The sequence below is a fragment of the Takifugu rubripes genome, chromosome 19 (assembly GCF_901000725.2).
Source record: "Takifugu rubripes chromosome 19, fTakRub1.2, whole genome shotgun sequence".
Classification (NCBI taxonomy): domain Eukaryota; kingdom Metazoa; phylum Chordata; class Actinopteri; order Tetraodontiformes; family Tetraodontidae; genus Takifugu; species Takifugu rubripes.
Window position 1 is genome coordinate 12,241,895 of NC_042303.1, and position 15,398 is coordinate 12,257,292.

General features: G+C 42.3%; 1 protein-coding gene across 1 annotated transcript; it reads right to left on the reverse strand.

The window, feature by feature from the left end:
- Window positions 1–8,729: 8,729 nt before the first annotated feature.
- On the reverse strand, window positions 8,730–11,198 carry LOC115246943 (uncharacterized). The gene is made up of 8 exons (XM_029826944.1): window positions 11,055–11,198; window positions 10,829–10,952; window positions 10,502–10,677; window positions 10,276–10,399; window positions 9,940–10,121; window positions 9,708–9,786; window positions 9,485–9,602; window positions 8,730–9,193 (listed from the first exon to the last, which is right to left on the reverse strand). Exons 1-8 carry the CDS (start codon window positions 11,152–11,154, stop codon window positions 9,062–9,064), a joined length of 1,035 nt encoding a protein of 344 aa, XP_029682804.1. The 5' UTR covers window positions 11,155–11,198; the 3' UTR covers window positions 8,730–9,061.
- Window positions 11,199–15,398: the final 4,200 nt, after the last annotated feature.

The following is a 15,398-nucleotide window of genomic DNA, read 5'->3' on the forward strand; positions in this document are numbered from 1 at the left end:
CTTTAACATCTGAACGCTACCTGGATGCCGTTGTTGATGTTTGTTGCAAACAGAGATTGTTGCTTTTTAATAATAGTTCTCCTGGACTTCAGCTCAGAGACCATCCCCTTCATCTTCTCCTCCTGTTCCTTATTCTTGTCCTTAAGCTTTTGGCACTCTTCCTCACTGGATTTCAGCTTATCCTCTGTGTTTTGCAAGCCAGAAATGAGTTTTTCCTGGCAATGATGCAGCCACTCCAGTGACAACTGAGCCAGCCGAAAGAGTTTGACTAATGTCGGGTCTGCGGGGGACATGCACTGCGGACACCGCACAGTCTCCAAGCTGCAGTAGGTGACATCACTGATGTATTCCTGAAGGGCATCGATATCTACCGTCCTCACCAGTAGATCAATGTTCAGAACATTGATCCGTCGCCAGTCCACATTTCTCTTGTGTGAGCTAAAGTTGAAGCCAAGATTGTGATGGTCTCCTTTTTGGAATGCCATTGTCATGGAGTGTATCTTCTGTGGATAGGACACATGAATAAAGTGAAGCGACTGAATGATAAAAAGTGACTTCCCAATTCAAAAGACCTTAAACTCCCACAAAATAAGAGACAAGAGAAAACCCTGGAAGTGATGCTGCAGCAGAAATGTTGGCCAATCAACCTTCTGTCGGATACTTAGCCTGCTATTAAACATGCTCGTATAGGGCGGAGCTGGGAAATGGCTCCTAAACGTACAGTTGGAAACTATTTCGTTACAAACTATCCATAAATATAATTTCTTTATACATTTCAAAAGGCCTACCGCAGAACAAATGTAGTCAATCTGCTGATGCAATAAAGCTGATTGTTGTTGGTTGTAAACTAAACATATTTATATTACATATATGGTTGATAAAAGAGGATAATGTGCTTTCATATCAAAGAGATTAAACATAAAGGATATTAAAGAAATTGTCTGTCTGTCTGTCTGTCTGTATTTCATTTCGCAATTTTAATCAATTTTGGGCCAAGTTGTGGTAAAAGCCACAAGTTTTAGAAGTTCTCTTCAGATTAACAAACGTAGATGTGACCAATTATTAAAAGTCATTTGGAAAACAGTGGAGTTTTTTTTACACATAGACACATGAAGAGAAGAAAAATGAATTGTAGTCGTAGCTGAAAACTCATTTTTACATTTGTGTGTTGGAGAAAGAAATGAGAAACACAAAAGTGTGCACTTGTAAAGGCTGAGCATCATTCGTAAAAACTAATTATAATCCTGTATCTGTGAAATTTCCCTGTTCTCCACATTCTCCCACCATAACCAGTCCCAAAGCTTTGCGATAACCCTGATAACACCACGCATCCTGCAAAACCGTCTGTGGGATAATTAGCCTGCTATTAAACATGCTCGTAGAGGGCAAAACTGGGAAATGGCTCCTAAACATACAGTTGGAAACTATTTCGTTACAAACTATCCATAAATATAATTTCTTTACACATTTCAAAAGGCCTACCGCAGAACAAATGTAGTCAATCTGCTGATGCAATAAAGCTGATTGTTGTTGGTTGTAAACTAAACATATTTATATTACATATATGGTTGATAAAAGAGGATAATGGGCTTTCATATCAAAGAGATTAAACATAAAGGATATTAAAGAAATTGTCTGTCTGTCTGTCTGTCATTTTGCAATTTTAATCAATTTTGGGCCAAGTTGTGGTAAAAGCCACAGGTTTTAGAAGTTCTCTTCAGATTAACAAACATAGATGTGACCAATTATTAAAAGTCATTTGGAAAACAGTGGAGTTTTTTTTACACATAGACACATGAAGAGAAGAAAAATGAATTGTAGTCGTAGCTGAAAACTCATTTTTACATTTGTGTGTTGGAGAAGGAAATGAGAAACACAAAAGTGTGCACTTGTAAAGGCTGAGCATCATTCCCAAAAACTAATTATAATCATGTATCTGTGAAATTTCCCTGTTCTCCACATTCTCCCACCATAACCAGTCCCAAAGCTTTGCGATAACCCTGATAACACCACACATCCTACAAAACCTTCTGTCGGATACTTAGCCTGCTATTAAACATGCTCGTATAGGGCGGAGCTGGAAAATGGCTCCTAAACGTACAGTTGGAAACTATTTCGTTACAAACTATCCATAAATATAATTTCTTTACACATTTCAAAATGCCTACCGCAGAACAAATGTAGTCAATCTGCTGATGCAATAAAGCTGATTGTTGTTGGTTGTAAACTAAACATATTTATATTACATATATGGTTGATAAAAGAGGATAATGGGCTTTCATATCAAAGAGATTAAACATAAAGGATATTAAAGAAATTGTCTGTCTGTCTGTCTGTCTGTATTTCATTTAGCAATTTTAATCAATTTTGGGCCAAGTTGTGGTAAAAGCCACAAGTTTTAGAAGTTCTCTTCAGATTAAAGATCTGAACACGGTAAACAATCATAAAAGATGATAATGGGCTTTTATCATTAAAGAGATTAAACATAAAGATATTAAAGAAATTAAAGACAATCTGAACATGGTAACCAATCATGAATGAAACAATCTATTCCATTCTATTTTCAGAAACCCACAAACCTAGAAGGAGCAAATCAATCAACCAAGCATCTGCTACAATCTAAATCTTCTCTAGGTGCTTTACAGAAGAATCCCAGGGCCTGACCCTCAACAAGCAACAGTGGCATGGAAAAACATGCCCATAAATGGCAGAGCTGGGAAATGGCTCCTAAACGTAAACTTTAAAACTATTTTGTTTTATGACCGTGCTTATAAGTAGAGCAGTTGCGTTTATTTGGGGGACACGAGGGTGACGTGTGTCCTCAAAAACAAACAAACCAGTATGAACCCAGCAGCTCTGGGACGTCAAGCGTTCCTTCCAACCTATTTGATTCAGTCTCTAGCTGTTTTTTTTTGGTCTGCTCATCCTCACGTAAAAACAGTCAGCAGAAGGGCGATTGTGGGAGAAGCAGCCTTCATCCTTCATCTCAGCTTTATTCTCCCTCTCGTGCGTTCCTCTTGAGTTTGTCTTGTTTTCCACTCCTCCTGACATGTAATGCAGTACAATATTCTAATAAACTGTATAGCTTTATATGGAACACACAACAAAACTTTACAAGGGTTCCCCTGCTTATTTACAGTCAGCTTGTTGTCAGTCTCCAGTTCACTTCCCTCTGACTCACTGGTCAATTGAGGACAGCAGGACAATATCCATATGTCCTCCTCCTGCTCACTGGCGTCTCCTCCAGTTTCAGACTCCTCACTTGAACTGGATGTTGAGACAAAAGGGTATCTGAGGTGTTGGAGAAAGTTTTTAAGATCAGTCACACTGAAGAGTTTCAGCAAAAATATTTTGAGACAATCAATAGTATAACTGATGGAGGACGACGAGAAAGAGTCTAGTTCAAAACTGAATCCTCTTTCATGGCATTGACTCACCTTGGTTGGGCTGTGGACATCTTGTTGGGGCTTACAGGCAAAGGCCTGGTGGCCGGAGCTATTCCCAAGGGACCGGACCGGGGTGCAGCCCGAAATGGCGACATATGCCCAACTTCCTGTAGGCTCCCCACCCACAGGAAGATCCATGAGGGGAAGGTCTCATGCTGTTGTTTGTGTCTATGGGCCAAACAGAAGCACAGACATCCAGCCTTGTTGGAGTCCCTAGGAGGGGGGGTGGTTAAAAGTGCTCTGACTGGGGATCCCATCCTTCTACTGGGGGACTTCAACACCCATGTGGGCAAAGACAGTGACACTTGAAGTGGCGTAATTGGGAGGAACGGCCTCTCCGACCTGAAACCGAGTAGTGTTTTGTTATTGGACTTCTGTGTTCATCACAGTTTGTCCATAACAAACACCGTGTTCATGCAAAACGGTGTCCATTCGTGCACATTTGGACACTTGGCTGAGGAGAGGGGCTGCACTGTCAACCACTCACAAACTAGTGGTGAGTTGGATTCACTGGCAAGGGAGAAGACTAAACAGGCCCGGTAGACCCAAATGTAATGTGAGGAGTTGTTGAGAACATCTGGCTGAGCCCTCTACCAGGGAGATCTTCAACTCCCACATTCAGAAGAGCTTCACGCATATCCCAAGGGAGGCTGGGGACATCGAGTCGGAGTGGACCATGTTCCCTCCCTCCATTGCTGATGCAGCAGCATCAAGCTGTTGAAGCAAGGTCTCTGGTGCCAGTTGTCGCGGCGGGCCACAAACATGGTGGTGGACATTGGAAGTAAGGGACTCTGTCAACCTTAAGAAGGAGTTCTATCTGGCCATCTTGCCCCATACACCTCCCCAAACAGCAGGCCAAGCAGGTTGCAGCTCGGGCTGTCCAGGAGGCAAACACTTGTGTCTGGGAGGAGTTCAGGGAAGCCATGGAGAAAGACTATGGGTCAGGCGAGAAAAGATTCTGGCAAACCATTCGGCGCCTTAGGAGGGGGAAGCAGTGCTCTGCTAATTTTTGATAGTGCAGACGGGGACCTTCTGACCTCAACTGGGGATATTGCCGGACGGTGGAAGGAATATTTCGAGGAGCTCCTCACTGTCCTGGCTGGCACACCTCTACAACATCGCATGGCATTTGGGGACAGTGCCACTTGGGTGGTGGTACCTCCTTTTAAAAAGGGCAACCGGAGGGTGTGTTCCAACTATAGCAGGATCACACTCTTCAGCGTGCCTGGCAAGGTCTACGCCAGAGCACCGGAGTTGAGAATTCGACCGATAGTTGAACACTGGATTTCATAGAAATGATGTGGTTTTGGTCCTTTCTGTGGAACACTGGGCCAACTCTATATCCCCTGCAGGGTGCTTGAGGGTTTATGGGAGTTTGTCCTGTGGTATATTTTCTTCTGGTGGTAATCGAGAGGTGTTGATGAGGAAGGAATCTTCGCAGACACATACTTGGTTATAAGAGATGTTTATTGGAGAGAACAGTCAGGTATCAATCAGACACCGCAGCTTGCCCGAGGGAGTTTTTGCAGGTGAAATGGTGAAGATCTCCAAAGTGCTTACTTCGATAACCCCTTCTTATATAGTCAGGTAAACACATTCTTCTCCGATGACCTCATAACACAGTATAGCCAACCAAATGGAATAGAGTCCAGTTATTATCAAAAATGGAAGCAAGGCATCATGGTACACATCCTCATGTGAAGAACAATGAGGAGCCTATGGACCCCAGTATCACCTCTTATCAGCTTCTCTTACGGGAAAGAAACAAGATATCCATCACAAACATGAAAAGAACAAGGGTCGCAGGACACCTGTAAAACATATCTTGAGATGGCGTCAAGCTGGCTGAAAAACAAGTTGTGGCTTTACAAAGGTCAAGGCCTGCAGAGAATAGAGGCATAGACTTCAGATACTACATAACACCCCCCCCCCCCCCCCGAAATTGCGCAAAGTAAAGTTTTATTGAAGTTGATGGTGACCAATAAAGTAGGATAATTTGATGCACATGAGCAAAAGATTGATTGGGTAGGAGTAATTCATATATGAAAATTCAGTGGACTGTGAGAGCAAGTCTCTGATGGTCCCTCTGTCTATGGTGACCACCTATGGTACTCCAAGCAAATTTTGCGAAAAGGTTATATTCAGGGAGTTTGGCAAACACAAATGAGACACTCAGAAACAAAATAAAAAAACTGTCCATGGTCAAGCTGGTCGACCCATTGGACCTTACCTCGGAACTTTCCCTGCCTAAGTACTCATCTCCCTATTCACCAAAAACCTGAGTTTTCATAACATCTGCCTACTGATGAAATCACCCAAATAACTTTATTGACAAAAAACGTGTGTGTGTGTGTGTGTGTTAAACACATCAAACTGCAGTTTTTTGAACTTGTACTTCGTAGTCCCCTGATGAAGGATCTTCAGGTGATTCACATCTTCAGTTGTTCCACATCTTCATTCAGTGTCCTCCAGCATCTTTCAATGTTCATTTTGAGTGAGTCCATTCAAACATAGTTGTCACCCCAACGTAGATCCCCAACTACTGTCCTGGAAACAGATCTGGCAGTATCCTTGCAAACAAAATATTGGTTTCATTAAGAGGAATACAGTACAAACATATCAGAGCATGAGTATCATATCTCAATCGAATATACTGCATATTTATCAACCATCTTGTCAGAAATGTGTGACGGCCCGCCCATGTGTTTTGTTTTGTTTACCCAGAGACTGGGTGGGTCGTCAGTGAGACTGGTTTCACCTGCGAGCTGGGAGGAGCCAGAGGACATAAAAGGGGCGGTTCTCCTGTGTCTCAGTCTCTGGCTGGGCTGCTGCCACCACACCTCATGGCCGTCTCATCATTTTGGTTTGGGTTTCTCAATAAAATATTTAGATGATTTGATCGTTCTGTGTGCTGATTCCCTCTATTTGTTACAACTTTGAGCCAAGTCGTAACGAATGTCCTCATCTGAATCAACCAAAGCTTTATCACTTAAGAGCGGCATCTGGGTCTGATTGCCAGGCATCACCACACCAATCCAATGCAATATCAACACCTTGGCACAGGTCAATGACAAAGTGCAAAAACAAACTATCACACTACGACTGCACCGAGAACCTGAAACAATACATCTCCCATTGGATGTAACCTAGATGTAATCTAAAGCCATGTCATCTTTCAACAACGTAAGTCTGTGACTCCTCTGAGCATTGGAAAGATGTTCAAAGCCTCTTATGGTTTCATTAGTGATATTGTCAATATTTTCGGCAAGAAATACAACAACATACCACGGAAACCAACCGATACCCCATTTTTCTCCTAGATTTTTCTCCAATGGATAGATTCAAGATTGTGAAATTGTGCAAGTTCTCTCATTCTCCTAGCACCCGAGGCAGCAGTAAAATTGCTGGTAGAATTGGTGTCATCTGAAGGCGGGGTTGTGCCACTTTGTTCTGAGCCTAGACACAATGCGACAAGTGATACTATGTTGGCGAACCTTTGACCTGGACAGCAGTTCCGGAACAACGCACAACTTCAAATGGACCTTGACGACACTCGTCAAACCACTTCCTCCGGAACACCTTTACAAATACCTTATCTTGTGGTTTCACTGTGGTGCTCGTCGAGCCTCTGTTGCGCCTCTTCCTGCTGCTGCCTTTCACAAACATATGTGGGTATTCTTTTATGAAGAATAGCCAAATAGTCAACTTAGGCATGCATTTCATACTCAAGAAGTTCCAGACTTGGGCCTTTGCCACTTGTGCGCCAAGGAGTTGGCATTCGTCTGCCTGTTGCTAGTTCATGTTCAGGAACCCACAAACTCAAATGGAGCAAATCAATCAATCAATCAATCAGTCTTTATATAGCATCTGTTCCAATCTAAATCGTCTCTAGGTGCTTTACAGAATCCCAGGGCCTGACCCTCAACAAGCAACAGTGCCATGGAAAAACATGCCCATATAGGGCAGAGCTGGGAAATGGCTCCTAAACTTAAACTTGGAAACTAGCTTGTTTTTTGACCGTGCTTATAAGTAGAGTAGTTGCATTTATTTGGGGGACACGAGGGTGATGTGTGTACTCAAAAACAAACCAGTATGAACCCAGCAGCTCTGACACATCATGCGTTCCTTCAAACCTACTTGATTCAGTCTCTAGCTGTTTTTTTTGTCTGCTCATCCTCACGTAAAAACAGTCAGCAGAAGGGCACTTGTGGGAGGAGCAGCCTTCATCTCAGCTTTATTCTCCCTCTCGCCCGTTCCTATTCATTGTCCAACATCCCGAATTCCTCTTCTTAATCATCTGAATCAGACTCACCGACCGGTTCCGCTTCAGCGTTGATTTTGTGAAAGCTCTTACAGTACATGAAGACGGTATTATAGCCCATGCGTCTACAATCCACCCGCATATGGTGGCATAACTTGCCCGCCGCTGCCTCATAGATGTGGCTGGGCGCCGTTATCTTGTCGCGGCAGTAGGTGCGGAAGATGGCCGCCCTCTCCTGGTAATCCGCGGGCAGCCGCTGCGCAACAGTTTTCCTCGCGCGTAGGGAGAGATGCCGCCGCCTCATAAAGCGAAAACACTAAGATTGCTCGATTGCCATTTTCAGCCACATATTCGATGGCCTGCAGTTTAAAGTAAGCCTCATTCATATAGGTCTCGCTTGACCGGCGCCATTTTAAGGGATCCTTACGCGTAGGTGTCGCTAATCGATTGGCGGAGCGTTTACCGTAGTGCACCTACCAAAGGCACACAGCAGACACAAGGCGCTCCATATTAGAAGGCGCACCGTCGATTTTTGAGAAAATCTCAGTGTTTTAGGTGCGCCTTATGGTCGTAAAAAAACGGTAGTTACTCTTCCACAACACTTAAGCCACAGTGAAACATGGGGTCCTCATTAATACAAATATTTGGACACACACACACACACACAGAGGGTTGTGCTTGTTTTCAAGATTCAAGATATACTTTATAAACCCCCATAGGGAAATTGAATTGTAATAGCAGCATAGACATGAAGGAATGTAACTATAGTGTATAGACACAAATAGCAGCAGGTGTATTTACAAAGTATAGAAATAAAATAAAATACAAATAAGGTTAGAATGTAGGCATAGAGATAAAAACAATAATAAATTATAAGCATATTTACATACATATAGAATAATATAGAAATAAGATTAAAACATAAGCATTAAACAATTAATGTAATTGAATGGGTTTGGAGGGCACCCGAGCTGATGCATAAATCCAGTCAAGAGAGTACAGCTCTGACAGAGAAGGAGGAATTATACAGTGTAATGGCAGGAATGACTTCCTCCACCGTTCTTAGAAGCTGCTTCTCAGTTTGTCCACTGTGTTATGGAGCGGGTGGGAGGGATTGTCCAGGATTTATTCCCATCCACTTGCACATCCTAATCAACACAGTCAACCTTCAAAGTTCATCCATACAAAGTGAATCTATGAGATCGCGCATGTTTCAGTTGCTAAAATTGCGTCAACATTCAATTACATTTATTTGATCAAACATCACATAAATATTGCTCACTATACATTTCCATCAACATGACTGCTGGCAGCTTTTCCTGCATGGCTCTTTCTTTATGTCTTCATTGTTATTTTACTTTTTAGGGCGGAACCACGGATACTTGTTCACAGTAGTCTTCTGCTCTAGCTGGCTGGCTGCTGGCTGGCTGCTGGCTGCTGATCTTTTAATACATATATTCTTGCTCTTCTGCTGCTTTTGCTGGGTCTAGAAAAGATGGACAGAGCTGTGAAAGGTGGGCCTGGATTTTCTTATTTGTTTCTTATTATTAGTTTATTAATTATTATTGAAACAGCTTTGAGTTTTTTTCTTCAAAATTAAAAAGATAAAGGAGGCCTTGAGTTACATGAGCTTGTGGCCATTTTTTGAGCTATTGTGAGTTTTAGGGGACCAATTTTTCAAAAACTTAAAATTCGAAAATCTAAGATTTAAAGTCGGTCATCTGTTGAGTTTCCGGTGACACCAACAAAGGCCTTACCTTTTGTCCCCCAAACTCACCTTGTTGGTCTGCTGTTGACTCTGTCTGCCCTCAACCGGTTTCTCCGATTTTACTTCATTCTGTTCTTTTTTTTCCGTTTTTCCCTTCAATTTCTTTTTTAAATTTTTGAATATGTTCCTGGAGGGAAATAAGCAGGAATTTAAAACCATTTAAAACTTATCATTTAGGTGGAAATAATAAATAGAAAATCATTTGTTTTTCCAGAAATCTGACATTTCTTACAGGAAAGAAAATTTCTTTGGAGCTTCTGTAGATGTCATCGCCTCTGGTTGTGCTTTAGCAGAACGTCCAGCAGACGAAACTAGAAACGATTGTGTTGGGTTTTCTTATACTGTGCAGTATTTTACAATTTAATATCCTGATAATAACGACAAATATGCTTCACTGCAATGACATGTAATACAGTACAATATTCTAATAAACTGTATAGCTTTATATGGAACACACAACGAACCTTTACCAGGTTCCCCCTTCTTATTAACATCCAGCTTGTTGTGAGTCTCCTGTTCACTTCCCCCTGAGTCACTGGGTAGCCAAGGACGGATGGACCATATCCGCATGACCTCCTGCTGCTGACTGGTGTCTCCTCCAGTTTCAGATTCTTCATCTGAACTGATTATTGAGTAAGAAGGGTATCTGTGGTGTTGGAGAGACAGTTTTTAAGATCAGTTACACTGAAGAGTTTCAGCAAAAATATTTAAAGAGAGACGATCAATAGTCTAACATTGATGGGGGACGACAAGAAAGAGTCGAGTTCAAAACTGAATTTTCTTCCATGGAATTGACTTACTTTGGTTTGGCTCTGGGCGTCTTGTCCGGTTCTGCCGGCTGGTCCAGGAGTTCACTGACTGGTGCTACAGGCTTTACCTGGATGTCTTTAGAGGGCAGCCTAAGCTGAGATCTCCCTGGCATCTCTGAACACATAAAGTGACCATTTTAACACCATCACCAATAGTTCATCACAATGATTTGCATGTTTAAATTAGATTGGGAGGTGGACAGTGAGTGACCTTTACCAGGTTTCTCCTTCTTATTTCCAGTCAGCTTCTTGTCAGTCTGCAGTTCATTTCTCTCAGACTGCCTGGGTAGCTGAGGACGGCGGGACAATTTCCGCTTGTCCTCCTCCTGCTCACTGGTGTCTCCTCCAGTTTCAGATTCTTCTCCTGAACTGGATGTTGAGACAGAAGGGTATCTGAGGTGTTGGAGAAACAGTTTTTTAAGATCAGTCACACTGAAGAGCTTCAGCAAAAACATTTAGAGACGATCAATAGTCTCACATTGATGGAGGACGACAAGAAAGAGTCTAGTTCTAAATTAAATTTTCTTCCATGGCATTGACTTACTTTGGTTTGGCTGTGGACATCTTGTCCAGTTCTGCCGGCTGCTCCAGGAGTTTGCTGACTGGTGCTGCAGGCTTTACCTGGATGACTTTAGAGGGCAGCCTGAACTGAGATCTCGCTGGCATCTCTGAACACATAAAGTGACCATTTTAACACAATCACCAATAGTTCATCACAATGATTTGCATGTTTAAATTAGGGTGGGAGGTGGACAGTGAGTGACCTTTACCAGGTTTCTCCTTCTTATTTCCAGTCAGCTTCTTGTCAGTCTGCAGTTCATTTCTCTCAGACTGACTGGGTAGCTGAGGACGGTGGGACAATTTCCGCATGTCCTCACTGGGTCTCTGGAATGTGTCACACTCCTGCTTTTGTAACTGCCATTTTTGTATTTTAGTCTCCTGTTCACTGGACGTTTCGTCACTTGAGGAGTCATCAACAAATCTGAGGAGTTGCCAGATTAAATCAGTTAAATTCAAAGCCATGCAAAGCTGCTCATGAAGGTGTGACTATTTAAAGAGAGGAGAAGTATATTTTGATCTCCTTAATCACATTCATCACACTATCAAATTTTCCTTACATCGTGGAGCTCTGGGTTGGAGTGGGCATGGAGACCTTCCCCTGTGAAATGACAGATCATTTTAATGTTTGCATGAAGTTGTACCTCAATCCAAAGCGTTAAGGCCAGAGAGTCAGGGAACCGTCACTCTGAGGCTGAGACATTCATTTTTTTTTTTTAAAAACTTGCCGAGCTCGAACGAATTTAAGTCTAGAATTTCCCCATTTGTGTTTTTCACCATACATCCATGGTGAAAATGCTCATTAACGTGCGCTGCACATTCTGGGGGATCATGTGTTATTTCACTTCCTCTCTCAACCTAATTATGCAGCCTGTGTCAGAGTGGCAGCCGGTGTGAATCTGACGTCCTTACCGTCTGCTTCCGGCTTTTGTTCTGCTCCCTCCTGTTTTTCTTCTGCACCCCGTGGTCCTGTTTCTGCACACACACACACATACATGCACACACACACAGAGACATTGGAACGGAGTCTGCTTAAGAGATCACAAACTAGGATCTGTTTCAATCAGGCTCATTTTGAGCAGAAGGTTTAAGAATATCTCTATAAAGACCAGGTGAACATCTGGACCATTATTAGAACATCTGTAGGGACCGATTGAGTGTCACTGTTCACCTCATTCACATCCTTCAGGGTGCTGTTCTCTGACTCCAGCGTGAGGTTCTCCTGTTGCAGCTTCAGGATCTGTGCCTGGAGCATTGTAGTTTCCTGCCGGAATTCTTCCTTTACATTTTGAGATTCCACTTTTTCCTGCTGCTGTTTTAGGATCTCTGCCTGGAACATCGTAGTTTCCTGCCAGAGTTCTTCCTTTATGTTTTGAAATTCCACTTTTTCCTCCTGCAGCCTCAGGATCTGTGCCTGGAGCATCGTGTTTTGCTGCTGGATTTCGTCTTTTCCATTTTGGAACTCCACTTTCTCGTGCTGCAGCTTTAGGATCTCTGCCTGGAGCATCGTGTTTTGCTGCTGGAGTTCGTCCTTTCCATTTTGGAACTCCACTTTCTCGTGCTGCAGCTTTAGGATCTCTGCCTGGAGCATCGTGGTTTGCTGCTGGAGTTCCTCCTTTCCATTTTGAAATTCCACTTTTTCCTGCTGCAGCCTCAGGATCTCTTCCTGGAGCATCGTGGTTTGCTGCTGGAGTTCCTCCTTTCCATTTTGCAATTCCACTTTCTCCTCCTGCAGCCTCAGGACCATTGCCCGGAGAATCGTGGTTTCCTCTTGGAGTTCCTCCTTTCCATTTTGGAACTCCACTTTCTCCTCCTCCAGATTCAGGATCACTGCCTGGAACATCATGACTTGCTGCTGGCGTTCCTCCTTTTCATTTTGCAACTCCTGCTGCAGCCTCCCGCTCTTTGTCTGCTCTTCAAGCTTCTCGTGCTGCAGACGGAGGTTCTCCGCCTTCAGCCTCAGGTTCTCGGCCTCCACCTGCATCGCTGACTTCTCCAGCTTCAGTTTTTCCTTCTCGTAGTGCAGCTCCAGCTTTTCCTGCTGCTCCTGGTTGTCAAAGGAGACAATGACATTCTGTTTTTCACCACATGGATTTACAGAAATGGTTTTGTCTGGACATCTGCCCAAACATTTCAGTCACATCACAAACCCAACAGCAGTGTGGTTCTTCTACCTTTGCTGCTTGGGCCAGCTGCATCCTCAGACTGTTGATCTCCAGTTTCAGACTCTCGATCTCAGAATTCTTCTGATCAATTTTAACCATTACTGGAAAGATGTAAAAAACAAGGTTTTTAGAGTCCACACCAGTGGAACATGAATGTCACGTGTGAAGTATTTACAGTTCTGGCACTGGTCTGGGTGACGCCGCAGCATGTGTTTCTGAAGGAAGAAGGCATTCAGGTAGTTCTTCTCACAGTGTCCACACTGAAAGTAAAGACAACAGAGCCAATATTTAACTTTTTTTTGTTTTTTCGAAAACCAGACCTTTTGACTGACTTTTGTTAAAACAATGGTTTTAATATTCCTCAGGAGCGAGGCTTTAACATCTGAACGCTACCTGGATGCCGTTGTTGATGTTTGTTGCAAACAGAGTTTGTTGCTTTTTAATAATAGTTCTCCTGGACTTCAGCTCAGAGACCATCCCCTTCATCTTCTCCTCTTGTTCCTTATTCTTGTCCTTAAGCTTTTGGCACTCTTCCTCACTGGATTTCAGCTTATCCTCTGTGTTTTGCAAGCCAGAAATGAGTTTTTCCTGGCAATGATGCAGCCACTCCAGTGACAACTGAGCCAGCCGAAAGAGTTTGACTAATGTCGGGTCTGCGGGGGACATGCACTGCGGACACCGCACAGTCTCCAAGCTGCAGTAGGTGACATCACTGATGTATTCCTGAAGGGCATCGATATCTACCGTCCTCACCAGTAGATCAATGTTCAGAACATTGATCCGTCGCCAGTCCACATTTCTCTTGTGTGAGCTAAAGTTGAAGCCAAGATTGTGATGGTCTCCTTTTTGGAATGCCATTGTCATGGAGTGTATCTTCTGTGGATAGGACACATGAATAAAGTGAAGCGACTGAATGATAAAAAGTGACTTCCTAATTCAAAACACCTCAACCTCCCACAAAATAAGAGACAAGAGAAAACCCTGGAAGTGATGCTGCAGCAGAAATGCCAATCGACCTTCTGTGGGATACTTAACCTACTATTAAACATGCCCGTATAGGGCGGAGCTGGGAAATGGCTCCTAAACGTACAGTTGGAAACTATTTCGTTACAAACTATCCATAAATATAATTTCTTTACACATTTCAAAAGGCCTACCGCAGAACAAATGTAGTCAGTCTGGTGATGCAGTAAAGCTAATTGTTGTTGGTTGTAAACTAAACACATTTATATTACATATATGGTTGATAAAATAGGATAATGGGCTTTCATATCAAAGAGATTAAACATAAAGGATATTAAAGAAATTGTCTGTCTGTCTGTCTGTATTTCATTTCGCAATTTTAATCAATTTTGGGCCAAGTTGTGGTAAAAGCCACAAGTTTTAGAAGTTCTCTTCAGATTAACAAACATAGATGTGACCAATTATTAAAAGTCATTTGGAAAACAGTGGAGTTTTTTTTACACATAGACACATGAAGAGAAGAAAAATGAATTGTAGTCGTAGCTGAAAACTCATTTTTACATTTGTGTGTTGGAGAAAGAAATGAGAAACACAAAAGTGTGCACTTGTAAAGGCTGAGCATCATTCGTAAAAACTAATTATAATCCTGTATCTGTGAAATTTCCCTGTTCTCCACATTCTCCCACCATAACCAGTCCCAAAGCTTTGCGATAACCCTGATAACACCACGCATCCTGCAAAACCGTCTGTGGGATAATTAGCCTGCTATTAAACACGCTCGTAGAGGGCGAAGCTGGGAATTGGCTCCTAAACATACAGTTGGAAACTATCTTGTTACAAACTATCCATAAATATAATTTCTTTACACATTTCAAAAGGCCTACCGCAGAACAAATGTAGTCAATCTGCTGATGCAATAAAGCTGATTGTTGTTGGTTGTAAACTAAACATATTTATATTACATATATGGTTGATAAAAGAGGATAATGGGCTTTCATATCAAAGAGATTAAACATAAAGGATATTAAAGAAATTGTCTGTCTGTCTGTCTGTATTTCATTTCGCAATTTTAATCAATTTTGGGCCAAGTTGTGGTAAAAGCCACAAGTTTTAGAAGTTCTCTTCAGATTAACAAACATAGATGTGACCAATTATTAAAAGTCATTTGGAAAACAGTGGAGTTTTTTTTACACATAGACACATGAAGAGAAGAAAAATGAATTGTAGTCGTAGCTGAAAACTCATTTTTACATTTGTGTGTTGGAGAAAGAAATGAGAAACACAAAAGTGTGCACTTGTAAAGGCTGAGCATCATTCCCAAAAACTAATTATAATCATGTATCTGTGAAATTTCCCTGTTCTCCACATTCTCCCACCATAACCAGTCCCAAAGCTTTGCGATAACCCTGATAACACCACACATCCTAC